The following is a 20,109-nucleotide window of genomic DNA, read 5'->3' on the forward strand; positions in this document are numbered from 1 at the left end:
ATAGAATTTATTTTTAATTCTAGACTTATCAAATAAGTCATTAAGAAATCATTCATTATATGCCTTCAGTAATTTTATGACTTCTGTGATGTGCTTTGACTTTTCCTTCAAAAAATAACGACAAGTTTATGTTTTCTTTCTGTTCAACTATATTACACGACTCTTAATTTTTTAAATTTTCTTTTGTTTGTAGTTGTTCTTAATTATCAACATAAGAGAAACGATTTATTCTCCCAAAAGGAAGAAAATGCAGCAAGAAGCAGGAAGTGTTGGTTATAAAAGAATTTAACATCAGTTTCATGTTTTTCTTTCAGAGACTGATATTGAAATGCCCCTGCTCACTAGGCAGGTGCATTCTCTCTTTGCCCCATGACAAGACCTGAGGTCTTTGCTAATGGTTGAGACTAATTTAAAAACAAAAACAAAAACATTGATTTTTTAACATTAATTTTGACAACTGTAAATATTATCCACAGTTGACCTCTATGCCAAATTGTGAATTTATAAAGCAAAATTAGACTACCACAAAATTTATCCGGGCAGTGGCGCTACAGGTAAGGTGCCTGCCTTACCTGTGCTAGCCTTGGATGGACCGTGGTTTGATCCCCCGGTGTCCCATATGGTCCCCCAAGCCAGGAGCGACTTCTGAGCGTCACTGGGTATGACCCAAAAACCAAAAAATAAAATAGTTTGCATTAGACAACTGAATTTTTCAGTGATGAAAATTACACATAAAATACTGTTTAACTTTACAAAATTGTACTCAATTTATTGCCAGTATTATAAAATAATTTGCATAACAAAATTGGCATTGGCCAATAGATTTTACTACCAGGGCTCTGTTATAATTCACTTGGGAAGTTTTAAAAAATGCTGATATCTGAATTTTGTGTCCTGAGATTCTGGTTTAACTGGCCATGTGTCTAAACCTGTGCATTTTATAAGCTTACTGGAGGATTCTAATTCTAACTCTAAGTCAGAGTTGAGAATCTGTGATTGATAGTAATCTGTCCTATTCCCAAAGGTTCCTAAAACTGATTTCACCTGCATCACCTATGTAGTGTGTTATCCCAATATTCCTGGAGCTCCTTCCCATATTCAGGCATGAAGATCTGGGCTGGGAAGGAGATACCTATCTATTACTAACTCACACAGAATCTGAAATCAACAGATTACACTGGCTTTGCTTCCACTTTTCTTCATCAAAAAAAAAAAAGTACATTTTTTTCCCTAAATATAGTTAACATGATTTTATATACAAAAGGTGTGAATGCCTAGGGTCATTTTATAAACACTAGAGAGTGTCAATATATATTTGCTTATTTACATTTTAATCATTTCACGGAAGCAAAATTGGCAGAAAGATTTGATGATGGATAGACTTTTATGAACCTTTAGACTTTAAAAAAGGCTTTAGTATATTTTCACTTACCACTTTTGAAACATCAGCCTCTTAACTTGCTAAGGGGAACTGGCATCCATTACATGCTAAATATCATTTCTTAGTTTTCATGCCTGAACTTGTTTGTGTGTCATGAATTTAATTTTTATTTTTATTGACCCATTGACAATGAGTTAATATTTGCTAAAGCTGCGTGTCAGCATTTTTCCCACAAAAAGAAGAAAAATGGGAATTTATTGAAGAGCTAAGAGCAATTGAAAATGTCCCTGTGAAGCTTGCACGTGTGTACACACAATAATGAGACTTGATTGTTTCACTCAAAAAGAAGCCTTTCACATCCTCAGCACCACTTCCGTCTTCAAGTGTCAGTGTTATTGGTGTCCCTATCTATGAGAAATGCTTATTATTCAGTTAGATTTCTCCTTGCTGCTGCTTTTCCCATTCTTTGCGTTACATCTCAAAAGGCAGTACTTGTATATTAAATAGTTTTTTCTCAACACTGACAATGCTTAAATTTAAGGAATGCTGTCAAGCACATTTAGATTTGTTTGCTTCAAAAATGCTGGTCTGTTAAGAAGATATATTTTTCCTCCCTCTGTTTTGCTCTTTTGATTTGTATTAATAAAAAGGAATCTAACCATGTAAGACCCGATTATAAAAAAAAGGTGTCTGCTGACCCTTAGATATACTGATATTAAAGCTGAACAAGTCAGTGCATGAGTGAAAAGTTTTGTGCTACAAAAAGGACCTCCTTTAGCCATCAATATGTTGAGGGACACAGTATATGTGCTACTTCTATTTTCTATTAATTTGGAGTCTATGGTTCCTACCTTCTATAACCACACAGACTTAGTTTGGTGTCCAATTTTCTTCATTCCTCTGTCTCACTGTGGTTTGTACCAACTGGTCTCCCTCCATCCCTGTTTACTGGCTCTAATTCTTTCTCAGCTCATGCCAGTAATTTCTTCTACATTTCCCTGGGCAAAGGTTTCTAGTTCTCCTTGACTTCAGAGATCAAACTGAAACTTTGGAGGATTATGAAAGGGTTTTCAGTCAAGTCACAAATCACTTTTTCATTTTATCTCTGTCTCCAAGTTCTAGTTCACAGGGTCCCTTCGGTCTTGAAACACTTGAAACTCAGTGTCCAGTTTACTCCTATACCCCCTTTGTATTCAGCCCAAATGTCACAGTTTGAAGCCTTTCACAGAGCCATCTCCCCTAAAACATATGAGAGTTTTATTAGAATTATCCCAATTATGCATAGTGGGCACTCCTTAGACATTTTACTTATATTTTTATTTTTTTTGTTTTGCTGGTACCACACCCAGTGGTGTTCAGGGCTTACTCCTATCTCTGCACAGAGTGATCAAACTTGGTGAAGCTTGGGGACCATATTTTGGGGTACAATGGAGCCTGAGTCAATCTTACATGAGGCAAGCACCCTATCTACTGTACTATCACACCACCCCATAATAGATTTTTAAACAGCTATTTTAAACTTTGAAATAGACTGAATCCTTTTTGGACACAATGCTACACACAAATGCACCATTACCCCTACCACCATCTTCTTTTGGAAAAATTGTAGCATTTGTTCTTTGTGTTAAAGATTTATTGGCTTACGTAGAAATATTCCCCCCACCCACCCTTAATAGGTTGCTTTCTGCCATGGAGCGCACTGCTTCCTTAGAGGACATGCCTGCTGCGTTTTCACTTTTTGAACATTATGATGACAGCTCTGGGAAGAGTGACCAGGCGTTAAAACAAGTGGCAGGTAGGTAGTAGGACCTTTGATATCCTAATTACTTTGATGAAGAGTTGCATTTTTTCTCTTGTTTGTTTTGTAAAGGGGTTGAAAGTAAGAAGCTACCAGGAGTTAATGAGTTCTAAATCTTAGTTATGAAATCTGAGTTATGAAAATGCAAAGTTTTTGCCTAGTTAGAGACTGGCTAAAGATTTCAGTTATAAACTGTCTATCTGTTTGAAGCTTCAAATCTGTTCTGAGACATTGATGAGATGGAAAGAAGAAGCATTAAAATAAGTTTTTTTTGTAAAACATAATTTTTAGACTTCTTTTCTAGGGGCACTTTGCTTCATGACAGCAGTCAGATATGGACAGAAAAATATATCAAATATTTTCACATGTGTTGAACAGATTTTTCCCATATGAATGGTTTTACCTTCTTCAACTGAGTTATTTTCCTGTTCCTTTCTTTTTCCTTTTCCTTTTCTTCTTTTTTATGTCTTCAAACAAAACAGATTAGTTTAGAGGACTAACAACTCAGCATCATGCTCTGTAGCCAAAAGCCTCCCACTCATCTGTCAAAAGCATCCTGTCAGCTCTTCACAATATTTTTTAATGTGCTATTTTAACAAATAAGACAACGAAACTCTTGTAGATTTCTCAAAGCAGTTGTGCTTCAGTGATATTAACGTTAACAAGTTTCATTTACTCCATAACATACTCCGAAGTCCTCTTTAGAAGATGCTGTTTTCTTTGAAAACCACCTTAACAATAATGGTTGATGTTTTCAAATTGACAATTAGCTTTCATTTCTGTTTTACTTTAGAAACTTGGATAAGGCCATCATTTTTATTATGTTTTTTATTTTTATAAGATCGGTAAACTCTGGCAACTTGAGTAACAAGGAAAATAAAGCCATTTATATTGATGAATTTTTCTAGAAATGCATTAAAAGAAAAGAAAAATAAAAAAGAAATGCATCAAAGTAAAAGGGTGTCTTCCTGTAATGTATTTAAAAGGCATTTAAATAGAGCATTGATTGCAAACTAAGAAATTATGAACAGAGTAGGTCGATCTGTTTTTAAGGAATTGACTATGCTCCTGTTTATTTTATATTTCCAAAGTGGGTGATAGCGCCCCCTGGGGGGATGCTGGGATGCTCCAGTGGTGCTGATGTAGCCTTAAAGAATTGGAAAATCCTTTGGGGGGGCACACTTTTGTTCTCTTTATTATTTGGGGGGGCACTCACACCCATTTGACGCTCCTGGCTAATGCTTTCAGAAATCGCCCCTGGCTTGGGGGACCATATGGGACGCTGGGGGAAACTGCAGTCCATCCTAGGCTAGTGCTTGCAAGGCAGATGTCTTACCTCTAGCGCCACCTCTCTGACCCCACACTTCTGTTCTCTTTGAAGAAGGTAGATTTGGGGAAATAGGGAGGCAACATTAAGTGATTTTTTTCAGAAAATGGTAGGCCAAATAAGTCTATCTGAGACTGATAGAAGTATATCCTGCTAAATATCTTTTTTTTTCTTTTAATATTCTAGAGGTCACAGAATTATATTGTCACAAAATTGTAATACTTCACACAGAATGTTACCTTTGGCAGTCCTGAAATTTTCAAGCTGTATCTGGGGAGATAGATCTCTGAGAGAGAAAGAAATACTTTGAGTTGTGTCTCTGGGTTACTCACAGTGGTGTCTTACTGCTAAATAGTTCTTGATCACTTTGTGAGCAAGGCTGTGTTTCAAATATTAAGTTCTTCCTTAGTAGTTAAAATACAAATTAGCTCCTCCTTTTAATGGTCTCAATAAATTTAGCAACTCTAGGCACCTCTAAGTGGAACCATACAGTATATAAATTTTGTAACTGGTTTATTTCATTGAGCAAAATATCTTCAGCATATATGCATGTCATAGCATGAGTCAGAATTTTCTTCATTTTAAAGACTGAGTCCCTTGTATGTCCAAGAGTTGATTTATCTACTGACATGTATTTTGTTTGTTTGTTTTCACTTTTTGGCTATTGTGAATCATGCTGCTCTCTTGGTAATTTTTAAAAAAAAAAAAACGTGATTGAATGGGACTCTCTATGAGGCTGCATATTCTGAGAACAAGGTGCTCTACTCCTGAGTTGTCTTTAAGTTCATTATGGATATGCTTGCCCAGGCAAATAGAATTTATGGAGCAATGTTGTTAATTCCTTATATACTGATAAGGAAAACTTAAATCTCTCTCTCTCTCTCTCTCTCTCTCTCTTTCTCTCTCTCTCTCTCTCTCTCTCTCTCTCTCTCTCTCTCCTGTTTTTGTTATTACTCCTAATAAGTTTATCTTGGCAGAGTGTAAATAGAGTTGTTAATGTAAAAAATGTGGGTCCACCAACTTAGACTCCACATGATTGAACAGCGACTGTCAAACCCAGAACCCCAGATCCCAAACATGGAACTGACATAGGTCCTAGCAACAGCACCAGGAACCAAACTCCTCCAGAGGAAACTCTGAATGTGGTCCTGGCACCAACTTGCACCAGTTTTAACATGATATCCTGACATGAGGAAATGGCAGCAACTTGAGCTAAGAGAGGGTTGTCCCATCTCAGCACCTAACGGTATGATGCAACCAGGAGACATGTCATCCTTTGCCCTAAGCCAGGGCTTCTCAATTATTTTCTGTCATGACCCCTAGGAAGAAGAAAACATTTTTTCGCGCCCCCCCCATGAGAATGTAAATAGTATCTTTATTAAAAAAAACTTTAACCTGCAAAACAAAAATATATAAAATAATTCGAGCTGATTTTTAATCAGAGGTGATGTCTGGATTAATGGCTACAATGAGCATGTTTTGCAATGCATAGCTTTTCGAAGCGGGGCACAGCCACTCTCAGCTCCAGAGACATACAGACATAAACACGACGCTTAGTTTCTTATGACAGTATTTGCCGAGGTCAAACGTGCCCCCCCATTATGGAGCCTTGCGCCCCACTATTTGAGAACCACTGCCCTAAGCAAAGACCAAAATCGCTATCTACAGAAGACTGACTTTAACAAATATCCGCTGGACAGAACCTATCAAGGGACCAATGAGGAAGTTCCTAGCCTAGGCCTTGGCCTAGGATTTGTACAAAAACCAAGATCTCTAATTCCAGAGGTCTAACTTTGACAACTGCGACTGAGCAGAATTTCTGGAACTACGCTGAAAGACTATACCCTAGGCTCTGTCCTAGGTTCTAAACAACAACAACAACAGTGATGGAACAGAACTCCTAGAACCATAATAAAAAAACTCTCTCCTAGCCTTCATCCTATGACCTGCACAAATAACAAGATCTCCAGTTACAGAGGCAGTATATCATCACCAACATCTGAGTGGAAAATTTCCTGGCACCATAAAAAGACCTTGGCATGTGCAAATGAGTGAGCATGGAGCTGGTAGTTGTTCCCATGGCAGTATGTTTCAAGGGCAGAGAAAGCCTGTTTCTCTTAGGCCAAGGGAATTCCCGCTGTAATTTTCCCCTATATTTACCATGCCTATGCAAGGAGGAGGAGAAGGTAGAGGAGGAGGAGGGGGGGGCGGTGGCGCTAGAGGTAAGGTGCCTGCCTTGCCTGCGCTATCCTTGGACAGACTGCTGTTCGATCCCCCGGTGTCCCATATGGTCCCCCAAGCCAGGAGCAAGTTCTGAGCACATAGCCAGGAGTAACCCCTGAGCGTCACCGGGTGTGGTCCAAAAACCAAAAAACAGAAGGAGAGGAGGAGGAGGAGGAGGAGGAGGAGGAGGAGGAGGAGAAGAAGAAGAAGAAGAAGAAGAAGAAGAAGAAGAAGAAGAAGAAGAAGAAGAAGAAGAAGAAGAAGAAGAAGAAGAAGAAGAAGAAGAAGAAGAAGAAGAAAAAGAAGAAGAAATACAACCCCTTTTATTTTAATTTTTTGTTTGTTTGTTTATAAGAAGAAGAAGGAGAAGAAGAAGAAATACAACCCCTTTTATTTTAATTTTTTGTTTGTTTGTTTTTAGAGGAGCTCAAGGGACCATATAGGGTGCTAGGGATTGAATCTAGGTCTGCTACATGCAAAACAAGTGCCCTATTTGCTGTTCTATCTCTTTGAACCCTATTTTTAAGTTTTAAAGTGGGATAAGATAACATGGCTAGTGAGTTGGGGATCTGGCATTGTCTCCTATGCCAATGCCCTTGGATTTTACTACTCTTTTAGTCTGCTTCTCATGTTCCATTGCTTTGTGTATTTCTTTAGTTTTGTTTTTCTTGAATATTTTTGATGTGTCTCTTTTTGTTCCATTTTTAGACCCTTTTATTTTTTCTCATCATTTTACTTTCTTATTCAACTAACTTTTTTTTCTTTTCCTTCAGTGTTGAATTTTAATAAAAGAATCTCTAAAATTTGTTTCATATTTTTTCAGAAAACTTATCCTAGGAAATTGTTGACTGGAAAAACTACCTATAAAAATAAAATTTCAAGTATGACAACTTTTAACAGTGGGGATTGCTTTTTGCTTAATTATAAACTTTAAAAATCTTTAGTTAAACACTTAGGATTTTGTCTTTAGAATTCAGACTAGAGGCTGAGCAATAGAATACTGGATAGGACACTTGCCTTGTATACCACTGACCCTGGTTCAACCCTTGGACCCCATTTGGTCCAAGCCCACCAGGAGTGACCCTCGAGTGCAGAGCCAGGAGTAAGTCCTCAGCTTAGTTGGGTGTGACCCCAAAACAAACATAAATAAAATTCAAATAAAATTATATTGGATATCAGAAACATGCACTTAAACTTGGTAGGAGAATTGTTTTTTTTTTTTTTTATTTTGTTGAATTAAAACTGTAGGTATAGGGGCTAGAGTGGTGAAGTGGGGCATAATGTGCCTAGTCTAGAGCATTATGTGCGCTAGCCTAAGACTGGCTGAGGTTTGATCCCCGGCGTCCCATATGGTTCCCCAAGCCAGGGGCAGTTTCTGAGCTTATAACTAGGAGTAATCCCTGAGTGTCACCGGGTGTGGCCTCAAAAACAAAACAAAACAAAATGTCGGTATAATTATATTGGAATAAAAAGAGGAATAATAATTTCAGAAAGTGTATTTTTATTTTAGTTATGCAAGTACTTTCAGCCTTGACAATATAGCAACTTCATTTAAAAGGAATTAATTTATTCCTGTTGCAATATAGCTTAAATTGGTATTGAAGGTGAAGCACTGGTGATCTTAGAAGGGCCTTATTCAAGTTTTTGTTGTTTAATTTTTTTCTAAGTTTTATTATAACACTGTGATTTACCAAGTTGTCCATTATGCAGTCATTTTAGGCATTAAATGTTTAAACATCAATTCCACAACTCGAGTGATTTTCCCTACACCACGTCTCCCACTCACTACCATAGCCTGCCTCCATGCAGACACAAACAAATTTACTTCATATTGATTGTTGTAACACAAATGCAAATGGAATTATCAAACCAGATCAAAACAGGTCAACTTTAAACTACTATTATGTCTCTCCATGGTGCTATTAAATTCAGTGTTTAAGGATTTGCTGGGCTGTTATTCAAGTTTTTATTTTGAATGAAAAACAAATGATTTGATGCATCCTTTAACATGTCAATTATAGCTCTGGATATAGAGCTATAGAATACTGGTATCAAATAATCCCATCTTGAGATCCATTTTTGTAATTCATGTATTGTATGTGTACATCCACAAATCCCGGAAAACATTGTGGAGGAATACATACGTTAATAAAGCAATGGTTGTTTCTAATGAACATCTTTGGTTGGTGTTTGGAAAATTTCATGTATTTCTGTATTGTTTGAATTTTTGTTCAAACAGCATTAGAGACTCTGCAGATGAAAAAAATAGATAATAAATAAAATGAAGATTAGTAATAATCTTGTATATACGTTAGTCCCACAGCCTCCAAGATTAGAGCCACAGGAACCCAATTCTGCTACTAGCACAACGATTGCTGTTTACTGGAGCATGAACAAGGAAGATGTCATTGACTCTTTCCAAGTTTACTGCATGGAGGAGCCACAAGATGACCAAGAAGTAAATGGTATAATATATAACTTAAGTACAGATGCACGTGCACATTTCATTGTGAAATATTTGGTTTGGTTTTGGGTCACATTGGTCATTTAGGGGCTACTCCTCTTCTGTGCTTGGATATTGCTCTTGGTGGTGCTGTTGCTGGTGGAAGATGTGATGCATGCAAGATGTCCTGCATGCAAAACATGCAACCATTAGTGTTTTTTAGCCCAACTAATTAAACATATTATACATAACATAATATGTAAATGTATATTTATAATTTATAAATATGTATAAATTATATATACATATAAATCTATTTTATATGCCTTATCACATAAAACATGTAAAACCCGCTTTTTTACATAATTTACATAAAGCATGTAAGTTAACCACCATGGACATTTTAGAAATTCAGATTAAGGAAGCCAAATTACCTTAATAGGATTATCATAGTCAATATAAATATTGCAGTTAAGATTTCAATTTGCTTTGAGCTTTCAGAGTATCAGGAACCATGAAGCATTTCTCATGTGAAGCACCATACCAGTATTTCAGAGAGAGCAAAGTTTCCATCAAAATGTGTCTAGAAGACAGGTGTAAAGTGCATCACTGTGGTACAGTTGACAGTTTTTCTGATTTATCTTTGATGAAAGCTACATACAAATCACAAAGGTTAATGCAGAATGCACATTTTCCAGCTATGGGCACAGATAATCTGTTGTTCCTTCTGATTGAGCATAGAAATGAAAAGATTAGTAAATTGAATTCATCATGCATCTTTAAATCGAACCTTATAGTAACTATACTTGAACTTACAGTAAATCTCTTGGTTCAATAGATTTTTTAGATTTTTATTACTTTATTCTTTTAAAGCAGTGGTCCTCAAACTATGGCCCACGGGTCACATATTGTATTTGTATCTGTTTTGTTTCTTCATTGCAAAATAAGATATATGCAGTGTGCATAAGAATTCGTTCATCAGTTTTGTTTTTACTATAGTCAGACCCTCCAATGGTCTGAGGGACAGTGAACTGGCCCCCTGTTTAAAAAGTTTGAGGACCCCTGTTTTAAAGTTTTAGACACACCAAGCTGTGCTGAGGCTTATTCTAAGCTGGGTGCTGCAGGCGTCCTGCGTCTCAGCAATTCTAGTGGGTCATAGTACTAAACGAGAAGAAAGCGGGAGCACAAGTGGCCAAATGGAATAATATTGCAGAAATGATTACCACACACGAAGTATGGGGACTCACGTCTGACAATCATGCAACAAGTTTAATTTTTGAGCAGGGGAATCTATATGGGTAAAATTAGCCAGAGATAAAGAATAATTATAATCACAAAGCATAGTACAACAGTAACAATACCTAAGCTATGGGTGTGACTGTAAAAATTCTAGGTTATAAAAGAGAAAGTCACAACTCAAGGCAACTCTTTGCAAGCTTACTTCAAATGCAAAATCAGGATTAGGAGGAAGTAGGAAATATCTAGAAACTTGATCTTCCTGGGCTGGACTCTATTGTTTTAGAGGTTAAGTAAAGGGAGGAGCCAAATCCCCAAAAATGAGTTTCCCTATTTCTAAAGGAGGGTGAATAGTCAATAGCCAGGATCTGCATTCTGGTTAGGCTCTTGATTATCAGAAAATGCAGCTGCAAGGTCATATTTGAAAAAGGGAGAAAAAGTATTGTCTTTGCTTTTAGGGCTGGCTATTATCCAGAAAAGAGGTTCTCAAATAAACTTTGGTGCTGGAATTTCTGAGCCAAATTATTTGATAGAGGCCATAATTTTGCCAGATATTTACAAAGGAGAGATAGTCAAATACTGACTGATAATGTAATGCCAAGCATCTCTTTGGAAATTCCTCAACCATCCACTCAGGGGAAAAAAGCGTTCACAATGTGCCTTTTGAGGAACCCCATGGGGGTTAAATTAGTTCTCCCCACCAGGAAAATCTGAGGATAAATCTGGTGGGCTGAGCACCTCTAAAAGTTTAGGTAAACCCTGGCAGCTGGGTACTTGGAACTCACTTTAATTTGGTGCTTAGGGGACCAAGTAGTATCAAGGAATAAATTGGAGCCTCCAGTATGCAAAGCATGTGCTTGGCCTTCTGAGCTCTCTCTTCAGTTCCTTAGGATTCCTTATATTCCTTTCTTATCTGCCAGTTTGCAACTGTACTTCTGCTGGTCATAGTTGAAGTGTTGGTATTCAATATTACTTGTTGAATGCAAACTCATGTATTTTTGAAAACAAGAGAGTATGTGGCAAGATTGACCTGCTAGTAGAAAAATCAGAGAACTAATTTGTAATGAATAACTGATTATATTTCACTATAAACATACTAAAGTTTACTGAGATCTCCCATGACATATTACAACTCTTTTAAGAAAGGAAAAGAATCTGTAGGACAAATTTGGCTGTTTGTCTATAAGAATTCTTGTTATTAGAGATTTTTTACTCTATATCTGTGACACACAACAAGGCAAGGAAGAGCTATTATCCCCTTTTGTAAATGAGAAACCTGATGTGATTTAATTATTTGTTCAAGACTACACGATTTAAATATTACAGAACAGAAATCAACACAGATATTTCAAATTCCAGAGCTTCTATTATTGCTGCTTTTCTATTTTGATTTGTTTAGTAAACTGTACTATTTCTTCCTCTGTATCAGGCTATATTATGAAACTTCATAACTCTCCAAGATTCCTCTTAACAAGTATTTATTGCCTATTTTCAAAAAGCACTTTGGCTTCTCCAACCTCTCCCAAACATTTACTTGTTCTATGTGTTATTTATTAAATTCCATGAACTCTGCTGATTCCTTTACTAACCAAATTATCTATACAGTGCTCTGAAAAAGAGGCCTTTTATTGTATTATGTGCATGGCTGAAAGGATGAGTCCCTTGAAAATAGTTAATAAATTATAGGGTATCAGAGAATGTTTTTCAATGTGTGACAGCCCTAATGACATTCTTTAAACCAAATATTCTGTCCAGAAAACATAGTTCATTGGAAAAATAGAAAAAAATTGAAGAAAACCACTAAATTAAAGAATTCCTAAATATCTTTGATTATTCTATCCCTCTCCCTCTTACTCATTTCACTCAGCACAATAGTCTCCATATCATCTATATATAAACAAATTTCATGACTGCATTTTTCCTAACAGCCGCATAGTATTCTATTGTGTAGATTAAATATAACAGTTTCTGAACAAAGAGACTATTGAACTTCAAAAACAAAAAAGAAGGAAGGAAGGAAGGAAGTCAGGCAGGCAGGCAGGAAGGAGGAAGGAAGGAAGGAAGGAAGGAAGGAAGGAAGGAAGGAAGGAAGGAAGGGAGGAAGAAAGGGAGGGAGGAAGGAAGGGAGGGAGGAAGGAAGGAGGAAGGGAGAGAGGGAGGGAAGAATGAAAAGAAAGAAAAAGAAAGAAAGAAAAAAGAAGAAAGATAAAGAAGAAAAAAAATAAGAAAGATGGTTTCTAAATAGAGGAATTTTGAAGGTGTAATATTTAAGAAAATAAGGGAGGATTACTGAGATTACCACAGGCTGAATTTTTTGTTTGTTTTGGGGTCATATCCAGTGGTGGTCAGGGCTACATTCAGGGATCATTTCTGGTAGTGCTCTGGGAATCATATGGGGCGCCAGAGATTGAATCTGGATTGGCTATGTGCAAAGATAGAGCCCTATCCTCTATATTATCTCTTTGGCCCACTGATATTTTTTTGACAAAAAAGAAAATTGTTCTTTTTAAAGGAGAGAAATTTTTAGTAAGAATAATCAGATTGAGCCAAAGGAGCAGGTATCAGAATGGTACTAAATAATATTTTCAATGAAAATATTGAAGGTAAAATAAGCAGAGATTTAGGAAATGTCTTGATTGAACAGTGTCATTCTTTGAATAGTTAATAAACTATGAAGCTAAAAATTAAGGGGTTAAAAAAGGATTGTTCAGGTATGACACTGGTGGTGCCTGATGGACCATAAACAGTGTCAGGGACTTAACTAAAATCAGCCACATGAAAGTCAAGTGTGCTTCAATCCCTGTACTATCTCAACAGCCAGGAAATAAGTAAATAAATACTTTAATTGTAATGCATAAAACTCACTATCTTACTTAGATGCTATTATTTTCTGGCAAGTGTTCACAAATAATCCTGTTAGGCTAAGTAGCACTTTTCAGAATGAAATTGTTTTCTTATGTACAGTGAAGTGACCATATCATTCTCTAAAGTCTATCAATTTCCCCTGGAAACATTTTATCCCCAAGTGTAACTTCAGATTCTTTGAAAGATGTAGAGCTGATGATTTTGTTTTATGCTAGATTTGGTAGAAGAGTACAGAGTGACAGTGAAAGAAAGCTACTGTGTTTTTGAAGATTTGGAGCCTGACCGCTGCTATCAAGTATGGGTGATGGCTGTGAACTTCACTGGATGTAGCCTGCCCAGTGAAAGGGCAATTTTCAGAACGGGTAAGGAGACAATCAAGGGATGTTGGAAAACAATACTCTTTTCTTCACAGGCTTTTAAAAGCAGTCAAACAAATCTTCCTAGGGAGCCTACATCACCACTGAATGTTTCATGTTATACAAGGCTGGGTATATATAAGGATGGATTAAATGAAATTCCTGTTCTCAAGAAGCTTATAGTCAAATGAGAAGGTCCAGTGGAGAAGAAAATAGAAAAAATATTTTTTGAAAATAGAAAGAATTTAAAGGCTATTATCTAGTTATGTACAAGCTAAAATGAGGATACTCTAGAAGGGTGCTCAAGAGAGCTTGGGGTAGGGGTGGACGTAGGAAAGGCTTCTTTCCTAAGGGTTACTAGGAAGTCATGTAACTAAGGAGAGTCTTCATTGGAGAATTATAAGAGCAGTGACATGTTCAGAAACATCACTGAGTATGAAGCGTGCAATAAGTTTGGTAGTATTTCTTTGACTTAAAGACCAACTAAGGAAGGGGCGCTGGGGAGGGCTTAGTGATAGTGCACTGGCCTTGCATAGGCAGGACTTCAAGGAAAATTTGTCACTGCATTATGTGCTGATATGCTCTTGTGGCACTGCCATTTGGGTCCTTGCAAACTGTAAGCACAGCAACCAAGTGTAAGACCTCTGGTCCTAGCAACAATTACAAGGAAGATTAGGGAAGGATGGATGACCTTGAAAAGGAGAGGGGAAGGGAAGGGAGGAGTGGGGAGAGAGTAAAAGAGGAAAACACATGGAATAGAAAGGGGAAGTGGAGATAGGGAGGAGAGAATGGAAAAGGGGACTTCCAGCAGTGATATTCACCAGGGAACTGCATAGCCCTGGTCTGACCACTCCATAAGGACGTGCTGCAGTGCTAAGCTGAGCTTGCATTGCCTTTTTAATCATCGTAAGCACCTCTGGGAAGAAATGTTTCAGGACCTTGCACATGGTAAGTGTGTGCACTGCCACTTGAACAAAGTCATATCCAAGTGTACTTCCCTAGCCTTCAGAATGAATTTAGTGAGGCTCCTAAGCAAAGCTTAAAGGGCCTGGGAATTATATACTCAGCCAACTGGGCTGAGTGCTCATTTACCAAGGCACGAGATTGTAGAACTGCTCAAAATGTATTTTTGGGGATGTGGGTAGTGAGGGGGAGGAGAATGGGGTTTCCTAAGAGGTGCTCAAAAGGTTCAGGGTCCTTCACCAGCAATATATGACCAACTGGACTAGTAATCCAGTGCAAGGACTTAAGATTTGATGCTGCTAGGGCCCTGCATTGCTGGGGATAGTTGGACCACCGGGGTAGAGCTGGGAGAATTCCAGGGCTGCACTCTATAATGCTCAAGGGACTATGTGGTTCAAGGAATTGAACCCGGGTTCTCTAACTGCTGTTCCATCTCCTTGGAATGTATTTTTAATTAAAGAAAAAAAAAAGTCATGTTTAAGTGACTGGGTTTCAGGGAAACAGCTGCATTGCTTCATCCAGAGCTGAATGGGTTCTCTTCTCTCTAGCACCTTCCACCCCAGGGATCCGGGCTGAGGACTGTACTGTGTGTTGGAACACAGCTACAGTTCGTTGGCGGCCTGCTAACCCAGAAGCCACGGAAAGCTACACGCTGGAGTATTGCAGACAGAATTCTCCAGAGGGAGAGGGCCTCAGGTAAGGATCTCTCGCCAGGGTCAAACCACCCAGAACTCTGCAACCAGAGCCTTGAGCTAAGTACTGAGCTTATGCTTATTTCAGGGCAGGGAGGGGGCGATGCAGAGGATGGAAATAAGCTTATGCTTATTTCACAGAGGGGAGAAATGCATCCTCAAATCCTTTTGAATTCGTTCATTAAGCCATTGACTTGATTTACAACACCATCACTATTCATCAACGAGCTCCAAGTTTGTAATAAAACATATGCTACCCTCCTGAATAATAACTCCCTTGAAAGAAAAACGTATGTGCATTTCACTAAGAACATTCTTGAATTGGAGTCATTAGATAGGATTTATGCATATTTTATGTACTCCTTAGTAGTTCTATCAGATTAAGTAGCACCTAACTCAGGAGACAAATAGTGAGGGTAGATGTGAGTGTAAATCTTCATGGCTCCATTTGATAATAGAAGGGACGTAATTATATATCACAAAGACATATGTGCCTCTCTAAGAGCATGCAGCAAGAAAATAAATGTGAAGCTCCTTCATTACAATTATCAAGCGAAAAGTTTCTAATGAAGGACTGCACAATCAGTGGGCAGTCCTTAGTAAATGCTAATTCATTTACTGAAGTAGAGTTTTACCCTCCAATCCATGACATTAACGTAAGTTCTCGTCTGTGACAAATATTTAGCTTACTGTTGTTAATATTCATTTTTTCATAGAGGCCTTTTTTCCTCTTTTTTTTTTTGGACCACATCCGGTAATGCTCAAGGGTTATTTCTGATTATGGCTCAAAAATTGCTCCTAGCTTGGGGGATTATATGGGACTCCGGGGATTGAACTGAGATCTGTCCTGGATCAGCTGCATAAAAGGCAAATGCCCTACCACTGAGCTGCTGCTCCGGTCCTTCATAGAAGCCTTTTTATCTTCTTTTTACCAAGTTGACTGAGATAAACTATTTCGATATAATATAAAACTTAGCGATAATGGCATGAAATTATACAGCATTTCAATAAAGTATATTATTTATTTAAGTTCTTGATTATCTTCATGATCAATCAAAAACTGTTTAATTATGATGTGAGGTTTCATTTCACTGAACAATAATTATGGTTTCTTTCAAGTATGTGAAGACAGGCTTCAACCAATAATGATCAAAGGATGAATTAATATTAAGTGAGATATAGCATTTCAGTAGAAGTAAGACTATACATAGATAATGTGCAAGAAATATATCTGCTAATGTACTAATTATTGAAAGGTTAGGATTTAGTGATAAACAAATAAGTGAGAGGTAAACTCCAGTAAGAATGAGATTGAAATTTATTTATATTGAGTAGTTAAGAAGTACTGGATCACTGTCCTAAATATGTCTTATATCTATTACCTTATTTAATCCTTAGAAGGACCCAGAGGAAAGCAATAGACACTTGGAGAGGTAGTCAGACAGTGACTGGCAAGTAATTTTCTTAGTTTTCAAAGTCCAAGATTGTGACCCCATTTAATGCCACTTAGCGGGAGTCCTGAGTCAGGGCAACAAAAGATTTTTGATGCCATGATATGATTTTATCAGGATTGCTCAAATCTCCGAGAAATCTCTCCCACCAGTTTCCACACCAGTGAGGAAAACCTAGTTCTCTCTGCAGCAAGATTAAACTTTTAAGGAGAGTTCTAGAGTGACTCATTCTGGTTTGGCATCAGTTCTAATTTGGCATGCACATGCATAAATATCAGCACTATTAGATTTTTAAATAAGCAGAAATATGGAAGCAACAATACCAGTAGCTACTTTACTATGGAAACTAGGAAGCAACTTCTAAATGTTGCCACCAATGGGGGAAAAGGGATGGAAGGAAAAATAAATGGTTTTTAATATAATATTTAATATACATACATATATATGCATACCAGGAATTGTTATAACTATCATTTAATCCTCTTAGCCATGCTGGAAGTGAAGTAATGAGTTTAAGGATATTTAATGATATTCTGAGTGGCTTAATTGTTTGGCCAGAGTGTTTAATAAGAGAGTGAGTTTGAAGACAGAATTTGAAATTAGATTTGTCTTCCTCTTTCTACTCATTCTAAAACATTTTATTATATGAATTGCATTAGCATATCTCAGCAGTTTGACAACAGAGTTATTGTGAATTTTTAGTTTCCCATGTCACCATACCACCGTATTAAAACAAAAGTTGAGCATATTCACATATAAGGCATCTCACTATTTTATTCTATTTGAGACTTTGTTGGTGAATTTATTATTTTTTCTTGTTAAAGGAGAGCATCTGAGAAGCTAGATAACCTAATTTATAGTATCTATAAAGTAAGGGCCTTTTGTATTAAATGTATATAATCAAAATTGGAAATGAAGGAGAAATCCCACATGCAGAACTTTGCTGAGCTGATTATTGGGAAGTGTTGAAGATGCAACTACTTCCCAATTAGGCATTAAAAGACTTCACTTGGTGCCAGGAGACGAAATTTTATGTCTAATCCACAAACCATGAATGACTGAATTTCTAAGTCTGACAATTTATATTTTTAATAAAATTAAAATTTTTTTTACCATTTTATTGATTTACCTGGATTAACAGTACTATTAATTATGCTTTTCATGCATGCAACATTGCAAACTCATAGCCATCACCAGAGAGCCTGATTCCTTCCCAGCTTGGGCCTTTCTTTCGTCTTCCCTTATATCCTCATGCAAGTACAGTTCTATAGACAAAATATCCAGTTTTAATGGTTTTGGCTATTTTATATTGCTTTATTATATCCAACACAGGTAAGATTCTTTTAAAAAAATTACTGTGAAGGTGGTGACACCTTTACACATATTAATGTTAAACTCCTGAATGCTAAATTTTTGAAGTTCTACAAAATTGTAAATTAATGATGAGTAGATCTGAAACCATAGTATATAGAACAACATATAGGTAAAACACTTCATGACATTGAGACTAAAGGCATCTTTAAGGAGGAAACAGCACTTTCCAAACAAGTGGAAGCACAGATAAACAGATGGGAATATATTAAGTTGACAAGCTTCTGCACCTCAAAGGAAATAGTGCTCAGAATACAAGAGCCACCCACTGAGTAGGAGAAACTATTCACCCATACCCATCAAATAAAAGACTATATATACAAAATATACAAGACACTGACAGAACTTTACAAGAAAAAAATCTAATCCCATCAAAAAATGGGGAGAAGAAATGAACAGACACTTAGTCAAAGAAGAAATACAAATGGCCAAAAGGCACATGAAAAATGTGATCCACATCACTAATCATCAGGGAGATGCAAATCAAAACACCTCACACCACATACCACCTCACACCACAGAGATTGGCACACATCACAAAGAATGAGAACAAGCAGTGTTGGCGGGGATGCGATGAGAAAATAACTCTTTTTTCACTGTTGGTGGGAATGCTGTCTAGTCCAACCTTTATGGAAAGTGATATGGAGATTCCTCCAAAAACTGGAAATTGAGCTCCCATATGATCTAGCTATTACACTCCTAAGGATATACCCTAGAAACACAAAAATACAATACAAAAATCCCTTCCTCACACCTATATTCATTGCAGCACAATTTGCAATAGCCAGACTCTGGAAACAACCAAGATGCCCTTCAACAGATGAATGGCTAAAGAAACTGTGGTATATCTACACATGGAATATTATGCAGCCATCAGGAGAGATGAAGTCATGAAATTTTCCTATACATGAATGTACATAGAATCTATTATGCTGAGTGAAATAAGTCAGAGGGAGAGAGATAGATGCAGAATAGTCTCACTCATCTATGGGTTTTAAGAAAAATAAAAGACGTTTTTGCAATAATTCTCAGAGACAAAAGAGAGGAGGGCTGGAAGGTCCAGCTCATGACATGAAGCTCACCACAAAGAGTGATGAGTGTTGATAGAGAAATAACTACATCGAGAACTATTCTAACAATGTGAATAAATGAGGGAAGTAGAAAGTCTGTCTAGAGTATAAGTGGGGGTGGGGTGGTGATGGCAATATTGCACTGTTGAAGGGAGGAGTTCTTTACATGACTGAACCCCAACTACAAACGCATTAGTAATCACGGTGTTTAAATAAAGATATTAAGAAAAATTAATGAGTGAGAAGAGAAAAATTAAGAATTTTTTGTTTGTTTTTGGGCCTCACCCAGTGATGCTCAGGGGTTACTCCTGGCTATGCGCTCAGAAATCACTCCTGACTTCTGGGACCATATAGGATGCCAGGGGATCGAACCGAGGTCCTTCCTGGATCAGCCACATGCAAGGCAAACGCCCCACCACTGCACTATTGCTTCGACCCGAAAATTAAGAAAATTTTAAGGAAAAATCTGGCTAGATAATATTTTTAAACTAAGCAAATTTTGTTGGCAACAAATCCTTATTCAATTAATTTGCTAGGCCTGTTACTCACATACCACATTAGAGTCACCACTCATCAATATAACAAGCCTCTATGCCTTATTCTCTGGCACCAACAGACTAAGTAAGTTTTGATCTTGGTCTCAAGTCTTCAAAATCATTGTCACTTAAACTGGTTTCACAGTTTAAGTTAAGATCAGTTAAGATCACATCTGGGAAGTGATGGCCCGGTATTTTAGGTCTTTTGACAATCTGGTTCTTGCAATGAATCTAAAACACTCCTTCCAGCATCTGATGTTTCAAAAACCTATAAAATGTGAACTGCTTAATATTTATCTACATTTCTCAATATCTAAAATGCATATAATTTTTAAGACAGTGAAATGAATGAAAAATAACAAGTAAACAAAGTCACCTCCATCCAGTAAATGCAAAC

General features: G+C 37.1%; 1 protein-coding gene across 2 annotated transcripts in view; it reads left to right on the top strand.

The window, feature by feature from the left end:
* The window catches only part of CMYA5 (cardiomyopathy associated 5), a 707,985-nt gene that overhangs the window by 70,600 nt on the left and 617,276 nt on the right, over positions 1-20,109 (top strand). For both annotated transcript variants that reach the window (XM_049766034.1, XM_049766033.1), the window contains exons 6-9: positions 3,058-3,176; positions 9,045-9,194; positions 13,489-13,635; positions 15,141-15,288. In XM_049766034.1, coding sequence (XP_049621991.1) covers positions 3,058-3,176; positions 9,045-9,194; positions 13,489-13,635; positions 15,141-15,288 — 564 coding nt within the window. The remainder of the gene's footprint in view (positions 1-3,057; positions 3,177-9,044; positions 9,195-13,488; positions 13,636-15,140; positions 15,289-20,109) is intronic.

The sequence above is a fragment of the Suncus etruscus genome, chromosome 2 (genome assembly GCF_024139225.1).
Source record: "Suncus etruscus isolate mSunEtr1 chromosome 2, mSunEtr1.pri.cur, whole genome shotgun sequence".
In the NCBI taxonomy this organism is placed as follows: Eukaryota; Metazoa; Chordata; class Mammalia; order Eulipotyphla; family Soricidae; genus Suncus; species Suncus etruscus.